We start from the raw sequence: 13,612 nt of genomic DNA on the forward strand, positions 1-13,612 counted from the left end.
TTTTCCACTTTAGACTGTTAATATGGTGGATTACATTGATTATTTTTCTTTTTCTTTTTATTTTTTGGCCACACCTCACGACGTGCAGGATCTTAGTTCCTGGACCGGGGATCAAACCCATGCCCCCTGCAGTGAAAGTGCAGAGGACTGCCAGGGAAGTCCCAACATTGATTAATTTTTTATCTTGAGCCAGTCTTACATTCCTGGAATAAGCCCCACTTAGCCATGATGCATTGTTCTTTTTATGCATTGCTGGATTCAACTTGCTAATGTTTTGTTGAGGATTTTTATGTCTGTGTTCATAAGAGATGTTAGTTTATAGGGGTTTTTTTTCTTCTTTTACTTTTTTTTTTTTTTGGTCTGTTAGCTCCATAAAATAAATTGGGAAGTGTTCCCTCCTCTTCTGTTTTCTGGAAGAGATTGTGTAGAATTGTCATTATTTCTTAATTAAATATTCAGTTAGAGTTCTCCAGTAAAATTATCTTGGCCTGGAGATTTCTTTTCTGGAATATTTTAAACTACAGTTCAATTTCTTCAATGTTATGTATTTTATTTTGAGTGCGTTTTGGTGGTTTGTGGTTTTTGAGGTATCGGTCCATTTTATCTAAGTTGTTGGATTTATATGTGAAGAGTCGTTTATAGTAGCTCCCTATTATCCTTGTAATGTCTGCAGAGTTTGTAGTGATACCCTCTCTTTCATTCCTGATATGGGTAATTTGTTTGTTCTTTCACTCTCTTTTTTTTCTTGGTAAGTGTTGCTAGGAGTTTATCAGTTAATTCTTTTTGAAGAACTGGGTTTTTGTTTCATTTTTTTTCTATTATTTTCCAATTTTTTATTTCACTGATTTCTGCCCTTATTAATACTTATGTTCTGCTTGCTTTGGATTATTTTTCTTTTCTTTTTTCTAATTTCTTACGGTGGAAGCTTAGAATGTTGATTAAGACCTTCTTCCCTAATATAAACATTTAATGCTATAAATTTCTAAGAACAACTTTAGCTAGATACCACAAATTTTGATATGTTTTCATTTTCATTTAGTCCAAAATATTTTATAATTTCACTTGAGATTTTCTTTATGACCCATGGGTTATTTAGAAATGTAGGGTTTTTTTTTTAATTTAAAAAACTTTATTTTTATTTAGGTATAGTTGCTGTACAATGTTATATAAATTACAGGTATACAATATAGTGATTCACAGTTTTTAAAGGTTATACTCCATTTATTGGTATTGTAAAATATTGGCTATATTCCCCATGTTGTGCAATATATCCTTGTAGCTTATTTTGTAACTAATAGTTTGTACTTCTTAATCCCCTACCCCTATATTGCCCCTCACCCCTCCCTCTCCCCACTGGTAACCACTAGTTTATTCTCTATATCTGTGAATCTGCTTCTTTTTTTTTTTTTTTATATCCACTAGTTTGTTGTATTTTTTAGAGTCTACATATAAGTGATATCGTACAGTATTTGTCTTTCCCTGTCTGACTTATTTCACTTAGCCGAGTGTCCTCTAAGTCCATCCATGTTACTGCAAATGGCAAAATTTCATTTTTTTTATAGCTAAGTAATATTCCATTTTAAATATAGACCACATCTTCTTTATCCATTCGTCTGTTGATGGATACTTAGGTTGCTTCCATATCTTGGCAATTGAGTAAAGTGTTGTTTAATTTTCAGTTGTTGGGAGATTTTCCTGGTGTTTTTCTGTTACTGATTTCTACTTTAATTCCATATCGTCAGAGAACATACTTTATATGATTTCAGTTCTTTTAAATTCGTTAAAGTTTATGTTATGACTCAGAATATGGTCTCTTTTGGAGAATGTTTCACGTGCACTTCAAAAGAATGTCTATTTTGCTGCTGTTGGGTAGTGAGTCAATTAGATCTATTTGGTTGCTGATGTTGTTCAGTTCTTCTATATTCTTATTAATTTTCTGTACACTAGTTCTGTTAATCACTGAGTTCTATTAATTACCAAAACCCACCTCAGGATTTCATCATGGACATGGGGGTACAGAGAGCGGAGAAAAGAAAAGAAGAAGAAAAGGTCTTTGAGCCACAGCTATAGGGCTTCTCGTAGAGCTTTCTCTTTCTACTCCCCAGTAGCCATTTTTGAGTTTTGAATTGCCTTGAGTTCAGGTCAGGGGATACTGGAGGAAAAACAGTAGACTCACTGCTCACTTGCTGGTACTTTGAATTCTCATCTTCCTCAATCTGCCTGCTACTGTTTACTTTTCAGAATTGTCGGATAGCTACTCTGTGCATGCATTCTGTGCAGGTTTTATAGGAACAGTCAGTGGGAGAGACAGATGCAGTATGCTTAATCCATCTCAGCTAGAACCAAGACTACTGTCCCTTCTCATTGTTTTAAATTTCCTTATCCCTTTGATGTCTGCATGATCCGTAGTGATATCCCCTCTTTCATGGATGATAAAAGCAATTTCTATTTCCTCTTTTTTTTATCTTGATCTTACTATGGGCTTATCCATTTTATTAACTAAAGAACCAGCTTTAGGCTTTGTTAATTTTCCCTATGGTTTATTTTCTATTTCATTGCTTTCCAGTATTAACTTTATTATTTCCTTTTTTTCTACTAGCTTTTAGTTTAATTCGATCGCCATTTTCCAGCCTTTTAAAGTAGAAAGTTGGATTATTTATTGTAAGCCTTTCTTTCTTTCTAATATGTGTTTAGCACTATAAATTTCCCTGTAAACACTAGTTTATCTGCATACCACAAATTTTGATATGCTGCATTTTTATTATCATTGTTTGAAATATTTCCTAATTTCCTTGTGATTTCATTTTTGTTCCGTGGGTGATCTAGAAGTATATTGTTTAATTTTTTAATATTTAGGGATTTTCTATATATCTTATGGTTATTAATTTCTAATTTAATTCCTTTGCGATTAGTAGAAATGCTTTGTTAAAATTTATCAAGACTTCTTTTACGGCCCAGCAAATGATTTATCTTGATGAATGTTTCATGTGCACTTGGAAAGAATGTGTGTTCTGCAGTTGCTGAGTATAGTGTTCTATGAATCAATTAGATCACTTTGGTTGACAACGTCACTCCGATTTTCCGTATCTAGACTGATTTGGTTTCTACTTTTTATATCAGTTGCTGAGAGATGGATGTTAAAATCTCAACCCCAATTGTGGATTTGTTTATTTCTACCTTTTGTTCTGTCAGTTTTTGTTTCATGTGTTTTGAAGCTCTTTTATTAGGTACACATTTATAATTATTTTGTCTTTTTGATGTAGTGACCCTTTTATCATCATGAAATGATAAAATCTTCTTTATCCCAGGTAATACTCCTTGTCCTAGAATTTATTTTGTTTGATATTAATATAACCACTCCAGCTGGTTATGGTTAGTGTTTGCATGGTATATCTTTTTTAAAAAATTCTTTTAATTTCAACTCACTTTTCTCATTATATTTAAAGGATTTCTCAAAAAAAAAGGATTTCTCTTATACACAGACATAAGTGGGTCTTGCTTTCTTATCCAGTGTGACAACATCTGCCTTATAATTGGAGTGTTTACTCCATTTTCATTTAATGTAGTTATTAATACGATTTAGGGCTGAAATTCTGTTTGTTTTCTATACATCTTTTCTATTTCTGCTTTTTCCCCGTGTTCCTCCTTTTCTGCCTTCTTTTGGATTAATCAAAAAGTGAATATTTGTTAGTTTTAATTTCTCCGTCATCTTTTTACTTATAACTTTTTGCCTTTTTTGGGAAGTGTTACTCTATGGATTGCAATATTCATCTTCAGCTTGTCAGAATCTACTTAGAGGTAACGTTGTACTTAATTTTAAATATGGGAAACTTATTCTCTCTTTTGTACTAACATACATTACTAGTATTTATTGTAGTGCACATCTGTATATTGGTGATGAATTTTCTGTTTTTGTTTATCTGAAAATGTCTTTATTTAAAAGCCTTCATTTTGAAGGAGATTTTTGTTGGACCTAGAATTCTGGGTTAACATTATTCTTGAAGCACTTTAAAAATGCTGTTCCAGTTCTTCTGATATTCTTCTTCTTTTTCTTTTTTAATGAGAAATTAACTGTATTCATATCATTGTCCCATGTATGTAATGTGTCATTTTTCTCTGGCTGCTCTCTTTATCTCTGAATTTCAGCAATTTGAAATGCAATATGATGTAGTTTTATTTGTATTTATCCTATTTAGAATTCTTGAGCTTATTGGTTTTGTAACTTGATGTCTTCCACCAAATTTGGGAAGTTTCTCTCCGTTATTTCTTCAGATATCTTTCCTGCCTTATTTTGTTCCTCTCTGTTGTACTTTCTGTATCAGGACTCTAGGTAGCTCATATAAATAGAATCATACAATATTTGTACTTCTGTGTCTGGTTTATTTCACTTAGCATAATGTGTTCAAAGTTCATTTATGTTGTAGTGTGTATCAGAATTTCCTTCCTTTTTAAGGCTAAATAATATTCCATTGTGTGTATATACCACATTTTTTTTATCCATTCATTTGTTGGTGGACATTTGGGTTGTGTCCACTTTTGGCTATTGTGAATAATGTTGCTGGGAACCTTGATGTACTTGATTAAAAGGAGCAATCTAATAACTTATTTAGCATATATAGCTAGGAGCAGAATTGCTGGGTCACAGGGTATTTGCAGTCTTATCTAACCAAGTATTTCTAGATGGTTCACCAGAATGGCTGGACCAGCCCACATTCTCATCAGCAGTGCATGAGACACCCATCCCACCCGCCTTCCCACCAACACTGATATCCAGCTTTCCAATTTTTGCCAGTCTAATAGCTGTGAAATAACACCTATTTCTCTGATTACCAGTCTCCAGGGTTTAAAATCTATCTCATGTTTAAAGACCTCCAGAGGAAGCTCTGTGGACACTCCCCACCATCTTCTGCCCTAGTGTTTAACCAGTTCATGGTTAAGAAACTGTTCTAACCAAAATCTTTCTTGCTGCTCATGAACTCAGCTCTTCATCTGTTTGTTTTAATTAAAAATGGCCTTTTCTCAAGTTCACGTGGCCGTGGGGTCGGACTGCGGATCTCTCCTTTGTGGCGGCGGCGGCCAGAGGGCGAGAGTACGAAGTGCGGCAACCCGAGTCATGGCAGGACAGGCATTTAGAAAATTTCTTCCCCTTTTGACCGAGTATTAGTTGAAAGAAGTGCAGCCGAAGTTGTAACCAAAGGAGGCATTATGCTTCCAGAAAAATCACAAGGAAAAGTATTGCAAGCAACGGTAGTAGCTGTTGGATCAGGCTCTAAAGGAAAGGGTGGAGAGATTCAACCAGTTAGTGTGAAAGTTGGAGATAAAGTTCTTCTCCCAGAATATGGAGGCACCAAAGTAGTTCTAGATGACAAGGATTATTTCTTATTTAGAGATGGTGACATTCTTGGAAAATATGCCGACTAAAATAAGTCACTATTGAAATGGCATCACGTGAAGCTGCCCGTTCCCCCAATGGCATCACGTGAAGCTGCCACTGAAGTTCTGAAATCTTTCATCCTGTAAATAATTTCCATGTTTCTTTTATAATAAAGTAATGATATCCAAACTAAAAAAAAAAAAAAAAAAATGGCATAGGAGGGAGCCCTTTGCTTTCCACAATCTCATTTTGGACCATTTTCTTTTTCAGCCTCTAACCTCAGTAGAAACCTTCCCAGAATCCACCACCCAGGTCTCAGACACCCCCCAGTCTCTGCTAGGGGTGACCATGGGAACCAGCTCTGAGTGCAGTAGCTCAGAGATGGACAGGATGGCCTCCTTTAAATGCAAGCAGCAGCAGATGCCTCGGCACCTCATCCAGGAAAAATTATCAAACAATTCTCTGCCTACAAAATCCCAGAGCTTCTCAAGGAGTCTGAACCCAAGCTGGACTTTTCTAAAGAATGGCATGAAGAAGCAGCATCCCGTGTCAGAGCTGTTCGCCAAGGTTCCACTGAGGGAGAAGCTGTCCTTGTTTCCAGCTCACTACAACCCAGAGCTGGTGCTGAGTGACAAGTCACGTGAGTGCCAGTGTACAGGGATGTGCGAAGAGCTTAGGGGATGGAGAAACCAACAGAACCTGTCCTAATCTTGGGGAGTGCCCTGTCTGAGGGGGACTGTAGCCCCTGCCTTCAGGGAGACCCCAGTCTGATGGCGGAGACATAGTTTTTGTTCTTAGGGGGTCTCTAGTCTTATTGGGAAAGCAAAAAAATGGTAAAAGTAGAGCTGTGTCTAAGTACCCTCTTCAATCTTTCCTGTTCTCATTCAGATGAGGCCCATTCAGCTGAGCCTGTACAAGTTGGGGGTGGTAAGTTTGAAAAAAAAAAACAGGGAAGAGAAACTGTTTGGAGGAAAGGCACAGTGGCTGATTCTGATTCAGCAACTTCCGCCAGTTTTCAGTGGGAGACCCTAGTGGGGAGTGGCCTTCGCCAGGAATTTGTGCTGAGTCCAGCAGCACAGACTGATGATGCCAATGCCTTTGCCTTTCCAGAAAACCCCTCCCTGCCCCAGGAGTGCTACTTCTGCAGCCGAAGCTCTGGCGAGAAGAGGCAGCTGGATGTGCCCTCCCTCCTCCTCTTGCAGAATTCTCACAGCCATGCTGTTTCCCTGAATGACCTGCTGGTGGTTGCCACTGCAGCCCGACTGGATCCGAGGCCTGGCAGAAGCCATACAGGTGCCGTGCGAGACCGGTGTATACAGGATCAGGAAGCATACAGCCACTGCCTGACCTCTGGCCAAAGAGGATGTGAGAGGAACTAGGTAGGCCCATCCATACTCCCTTCATGTGTCTGATGCATTGGCAGGCACTATACATCTCCTTCTAGAATGTTGGGTAGGTAGGTGGACTGATGGATTCATAAATACATACAGGTAAGTAGACAATTAAGACTTAACCTCAGTCAAAATGTGACCCCCTTGCAATGTATATTTCTGCTATGACTGATCCGGCCCCACTGCTTTAGGTACACTTAGCCTTGTCTTCCACTCATGGCTGAAATTGAGACAGTCGCTAATGCCGGTCCCGTAAGTAGAACCATGCCAACCGTGAGGGGTTGATTTCCACACCTTTCGTGCTCTGCCAGCCTGGCCTAGGTCCAGATCACTTGCCCTGAGAGCTGGCCCTGTGATGGAGTGTACTGAGGGCACGGAACAACAGGATAGTGGCGCCTGAGAAGATCTGGAAACAAAGACCCTTAAGCTTTGATTCCACTGTGTAAAAGGACCAAAGGGATAGCAAGGGAGCCCTTTGTCAGAAAGTTAGTGCTTCTAAAAGAAGGTGATATGTAAAAACTTAGGAGAACTCTACAACGTAGTATTGCCTGTGGTGGAGGGATCTGTGCTGCTTGGCTGCTTATGGAAGGAGATACATTTTAATCATCTCCCTCACTCCTGCCACCTAAAGCAGACTGTGACCAGACAGTCTGACCTGGCCCCCTCGTGACCTGTAGCTCACACTGCAGAAGGGCTGGCGAGTGAACATCAGCCCATAGGGATCACTTTGGGTGCTCCTGGAAATTCTGATTCAGTAGGTCCTACTGGGGGCCCAGGAATCTGCATTTTAAGGAACTCCTCTAGGTGATTCTGTTGGTCCTCTTACCACCATCAGAGAAAAACTGGGCCTGGTGTTTCCCAAACTTCCCAGATGATATGAATCATATGGGGCTCCTTATTAAGCCTGTAGTTTCCAAGGCCACGCCTCTGGAAATCCTGACACAAGAGATTTGGGACAGGCCACTGAGAATTTGCCTTTCAAGGAAGTATCTCAGGTGTGGTAGTGAAGACTGTCCTGTGTTTAGACCCAGGCCTGGGCAGAGGAACCTGTGACGGCCAGGCCTGATCTGTGGGCCTGTTATAGGAACAAAACTCCCCAATCCTGATGGGGCTCAAACGTACCCCCACTATCTTTGGTTCATAATTTTCCAGAATTTTAAGTTATTTATGCTCCTACTTTTAAAAAGAGGGATCATGTAGCAGATTACAATAAAAACTTGTATTTAATATGACTGTTAAAATGAAGTTTTAATGATCAGAAGCCACACAGGGAAAGGGAAGAGATAATTATATTGAAAGGATGTGATAAAGTGCTTCCTGTAATGACCATTGAATTTGGCTCTGGACAGAAAAAGCCAAACATAGCATTCTGTTTTGGACTTTGTTGTCTCCCCAGTCAGAATAGAGACTCCTTAAGGACATGGACTATGCCTCCACCATCACACTGGGGTCTCTCTAAAGGCAGGGGCTCATCCTCCCACCCCCACCCCACACTGAGCTCTTGGACATCCCTGTACACACTGGCACTCACATGACCGGTCACTCAGCACCAGCTTTGGGTTGTAGTGAGCTGGGAACAAGGACAGCTTCCCCCTCAGTGGAACCTTGGCGAACAGCTCTGACACGGGATGCTGCTTCTTCATGCCATTCTTTAGCAAAGTCAGCTTGGGTTCAGATTCCATGCAAAGCTCTGGGATTTTGTAGGCAGAGAAGGTTTCGATATTTTCTCCTAAATGAGTAAAGATAAGTTTACTCATCTAGTAAATAGGTGATTCTTTAGGGGAGACTTCTTTCCCTGCCTCTAATTTCTAAGAGCAGTTTGTCATGTGGTCACTTGCTATCATAGACTTACTACCATCCATGGTGGTTAATGGCTGAAGGTATTGACATGTTTTCTAATGAATATTAATGATGGTAAAATTTACCCTTTTTTTGGTAGCTTACTCTCTAGGCGCCAGCACTCCTCTAAATATATATATTTTTTATCTAATTTAATTCTAATCATAACTGTGCACTTTAGAAAAGAAAAAACTGGGGCTCAAAGAGCATAAGGCTTAACATTCAGGAGGTTCCACAGCTTTAAGTGGTGGAGAAAGGATTTGAGTCAGATGTTGCTGATTCCCAGCCCTCAAGCTCTTAAAGCTACACTATTGTTCTTTCAAATGGCATTTTTTTTTTAATTTTTTTAAATTTATTATTTATTTATCTATTCATGGCTGTGTTGGGTCTTCGTTTTTTTTTTTGTGCGAGAGCTTTCTCCAGTTGTGGCAAGTGGGGGCCACTCTTCATCGCGGTGCGCGGGCCTCACTATCGCGGCCTCGCTTGTTGCGGAGCACAGGCTCCAGACGCGCAGGCTCAGCAATTGTGGCTCACGGGCCCAGCTGCTCCGCGGCGTGTGGGATCTTCCCAGACCAGGGCTCGAACCCGTGTCCCCTGCATTGGCAGGCAGATTCTCAACCACTGCGCCACCAGGGAAGCCCTCAAATGGCATTTTTAATATTAGGCTTCAGTTAGATCTGAGGGAATAATAAATGGCTCTTTAGTGAAGGTATTTCTGTAGGAAGCAGTGATGGCCAAGGCCAAGCAGGGCTTCCTAGAATACCATGTGGAGTCACCAGATCTCAGAGCTGGTCCTCTGCTTTTAGATCAAATAATGGCTTCTAAAAATTCCCAACTAGCCAGACCGCAAAGGACTGACACATACAAGTCTGATTATGTACAGCAGAATGCCTATCAACACATTGATTTACAAATGGAGCAGGATGTGGTGTGAGAATAGGGCTTCTGCATAATAAATAATGGTTGAATGAAAGAGGGAAAGAGCAGAGCAGAAGTCCAAATTATGGATCATGGGCTTTCTTGGTAGGTGTAATAATAAAACCTTCCACACATCAAGTTTATGTACCGTATCTCATATAATCCTCAGGTCAGTGCTGTGAGTTTGGCAAGGCAGACATTATTACTTTATCCTCAAATTGCAGATGAAGAGAATCAAGCTTCGGGGACATTCAATGATTTGCCCAAATTCACACGAGTGGTGGGCTCTGGACAACATAGCCTGATATTTCTTCCTCTTTACCACTCTGCCATGAACTTAGATCCCATCCTGACCCATGTGAGGAATGGAGCCCTGACAATTTCCTCCATTTTTCTGCTTAAATCTCTATAATCTCATCATCCTTCCTTGGGATCCACTTTCATAGTGAGTGGGCCACTTATTTAGGGGATAAATAGGCCATTTTGTAGGATTTTAAGGATGAGTTAAAGCTTGCTAAAGCAGGGTGCCTGGCACCCTACTGAATAACTGGTAGCTGCAATGATGATGAAGATGATGTTGATGGTGATGATGATACTGTGCTGATGGTATTAAGCCCAGCACTCTGGACACTTGCTTTTGGTGCACTAAAAGCTTTGCATACAGTATCTCAATCCTCAAAGCAACACTTTGTGGTAAGTACTGTTGTTATTCTCTTTTTTCAAATGAGGAAACCAAGGTTTAGAGAAGTTAAGTAACGTGCCCAAGGGCACATAGATACCAAGAGCTAAGTTTGTACTCTTAACTGCTACCACTTGTTATCTGTGGCCAGCTTTTAAATGATCCATATCAAATGTTTGGGGCTGTAAGGATGCAGGAAGATGAATGTTGTATAGGAGATCAGCTCGGTGCTTTGTGACCACCTAGAGGGGTGGGATAGGGAGGGTGGGAGGGAGACGCAAGAGGGAGGTGATATGGGGATATATGTATACATATAGCTGATTCACTTTGTTATACATCAGAAACTAACACAACATTGTAAAACAATTATACTCCAATAAAGATGTTAAAAAAAAATAAAGTTTCTGGTTACTGTGGATGTGAATCACCTGAGTGCCTCCTGACCCATTAGATAGGAAAGGTGATGATGAGTTAATTGGCTTGAATATTCTAGAAGCCATTTTAAAGGAAAATCTAAGAAAAATCTTTTTTTTTTTTCTTTCCAGAATCAGACTGGATCTCTGCCATTGTGTCCCTTTCTTCCTCTTACTCCCAGGAAATGATTTGTTTCTTCCTACAGTGTCTACAATGCCCATAGAAGCAACTGAGTTTTATTTCCTCGTCTAGACATCCTGGTCTTATGACTACCTCCCATTAGCACCCTGAGGCTAATAGCCTTGCCTTTTGTGCCCGCCCCCCCCCCTCCCCAGTTAGCTTACAGTGCTGGAGGACCATGACTTCTGGGAGTTACTGGTGCTGCCCAGGACACACCCCAGTTGCCCCACTAGTGACATTCCTATGGGTCCCTCACATAGCACTGTCATCCAGAACACTCCCAAGGATAGAGCAACACGAAGGGAGGCGTGCTGCAGAGAAGGACTCACAATTTCCAGGAGTCCAAAGCCCTCAGGGCACCAACAGGCCAGTGTCAGTTTGTCTTCAACTCCAGAGAGAAAAGACAAAGGGCTAAGCTTGATGGAGAACTCTGACCCCTGAGTAAGGGAGTTGAGGCGGTTGTAGCTTCATCAGGTAAAGACCAGATCTCCTCCCATGCCAGGACCTCAGTGCGCAAACATCTTCTGGCTATCTCCCTTACCAGCCTAACTCAAATTGCTGATGAAGACAGAGGTGAGGTGAGAGTACCCTGTCTGCAGGTGTTTCTTCCATTGACCTGCAGAAATGATGCCTCTTCCCCTCAAGTGTGCGTTAATCAAATAAACTGCCATGCTCCATGCCAGGATGAGGAGCCTGATCCGGAGTGAGAATGGGAAGGGGCGGGTGGGAGAGAGAGTTCTGAGCACCTCTCATTAAGAGAGCTCCAAATGTGTCAGGAGGCTTTGAAGAATTTTTTTGGATGTGTGGTCTTCCATAAGCCTTGTCCACCTTGCTGGGAGCCTGCAGCCTGAGGTGGCCCTTTTGCTTTTGGTGCACTAAAAGCTTTGCATACAGTATCTCAATCCTCAAAGCAACACTTTGTGGTAAGTACTGTTGTTATTCTCTTTTTTCAAATGAGGAAACCATGTCTCTGGCCAGCATAGGGCCTGGCTAGACTCCAGGTGTAACATCTCAGTTTGTCTGCCAGTTCATTCTCTACCCTCTCCAGGAATGTGAGCCAAGATTTTTGCCTCACTTGCTCTTCCTGAGTTAGATCTCTGGGATGAGCTTTAGAGGAGGAGTATGGAGCAGGAGAGGAGGAAGAAGGGTGAGGTCTGAAGTCAAGCATCTGCTTTGCAGTGTTGACTCACTTTGCTTGATGTATTCCCAATGGGATGAATTTCTGGCCTCAAGGATATCAGGGGATTCTGAGATACTTGAAGCCTACAGTACCCTTCAGGCAAAAGACTTTAATTATCCAAGATACTGAATGGAGAAGTTAGGCTCTAGCCATTTGTGCCCAGCTGTGAAACACACACAAAGACACACCACCTTTATCCCGACCTAAACCTGATTATCAAGGACTCCTGGTAGAGGGTTCTTTTTAGTAGTAATTCAAGGCCCACCTGAATACCAGAAGAAGGAAGCCCTGGTTACCACTGGGCAGGCTAGTAAAAGCTTAATTGTCACCTCACCCCCTTTCACCAGCCCTTTCCTGATGCCATTGTCACTATCAGATTGCCATAGGTCGTAGTCTGGCCCAGACAAAAGATGTAAGACTTGCTGAAATGGGGCTTCCTGGAAGCTCTGTATCTTTCCCCTTTTCTCCCTAGTCACCAGCCCCAGCCAGTCAAGGTTCCTGAGCTGATAAAAAGGAAGTCTCTTAATAAGGTGAAGTCAGAATTATTTGCCTTTCTAAGGGACAATTTTGATCCTAGAGACAGGGTCAGCTTCCTGGGCATGCAGTGTGTGCAGTCACACAGGGCTCCACACTAGGAAGGGCCTTGCGTTTGGTTTAATGCTCTGCTGTTACCATCTTGAAATTCTGAATAAGTTTTCAATGAGGAGTCCTGTGTTTTCATTTTGCACTGGGCCCACCAAATTAGGTAGCTGGTCCTGCCTATAGGGACTGTAACGGCTCTGGGTTGTCCAATGAGAAGGCAAAATAGTAGGCTGCCTTTCTAGCCCCACCCGCCTCCTGCCTATTCGCCCGTGGGGCTATGCAGAGCAGCTGTCTGCTGAATGCTCATGGGGGACAAAAAATGCCTGTGGTGGTCCTTCGTGGAGTGTGCAGTGGGGTAAGACAGGTCCACGGACCACTAGCCTGAGTTAAGTGCCACTGAAAAAGAGCATCGGTGGATGAGAAGGAAACGCTCTCACACCCAGCTGCGAGGATCAAGTCTGCTTCAATAGAAGAGGTGATATTTGAGGTGACAGAAAAAGATAAATGGACTTTTTTTATTAAAAAGATTTTTAACGTAAAAAAGTTTCCCATTTCAGTGATGATTTATTTGCCGTTGCAAGAAATTTTGTATAAAAATTCAGGTTCAAAAAAATTTAGGTTCAAATCCCTTTCTTCTACAAAAATTTTTTTTAGGACTTAGGGGGCATGGGTTCAACCCCTGGTTGGGGAAGTTCTGCATGTCGTGCATGTGTGGCAAAAAACAAAGCAAAACATTTTTTAAAAATTGATGTATATAGTTGACATACAATATTATATCAGTTTCAGGTGTACAACATAGTGGTTCAATGTTTACACACATTATGAATTGATCACCACCATAAATGTAGTAACCATCTGTCACCAGACAAAGTTATTACAATATTATTAACTACACACCCTATGCTGTACATTACATCCCTGTGATTTATTTATTTTATAACTGGAAGTTTGTGTCTCTTAATCCCCTTCACCTATTTAGCCCAACTTCCTCCCCTCTGGTGAACACCAGTATGAGTCTGTTTCTGTTTTATTTTGTTTGTTCATTTGTTTTGTTT

At 40.9% G+C, this 13,612-nt stretch overlaps 2 protein-coding genes across 2 annotated transcripts in view; both read left to right on the top strand.

Annotated features, from left to right (window-relative positions):
- The window catches only part of TTLL6 (tubulin tyrosine ligase like 6), a 31,795-nt gene extending 20,143 nt beyond the window's left edge, over window positions 1–11,652 (top strand). The window contains exons 13-15 of the mRNA XM_082374429.1: window positions 5,645–6,014; window positions 6,485–6,753; window positions 9,692–11,652. Of these exons, the coding sequence (XP_082230555.1) occupies window positions 5,645–6,014; window positions 6,485–6,753 (639 nt within the window). The 3' untranslated portion in view covers window positions 9,692–11,652. The remainder of the gene's footprint in view (window positions 1–5,644; window positions 6,015–6,484; window positions 6,754–9,691) is intronic.
- LOC309619324 (10 kDa heat shock protein, mitochondrial-like) lies at window positions 5,099–5,572 on the top strand. The gene is given in 2 exon segments (XM_082374428.1): window positions 5,099–5,144; window positions 5,147–5,572. Coding segments are annotated over 2 exon segments (306 nt in total). The 5' UTR covers window positions 5,099–5,113; the 3' UTR covers window positions 5,422–5,572.
- Window positions 11,653–13,612: the final 1,960 nt, after the last annotated feature.

Source organism: Balaenoptera borealis (genome assembly GCF_965194805.1).
Source record: "Balaenoptera borealis genome assembly, chromosome: 20".
NCBI lineage: Eukaryota > Metazoa > Chordata > Mammalia > Artiodactyla > Balaenopteridae > Balaenoptera > Balaenoptera borealis.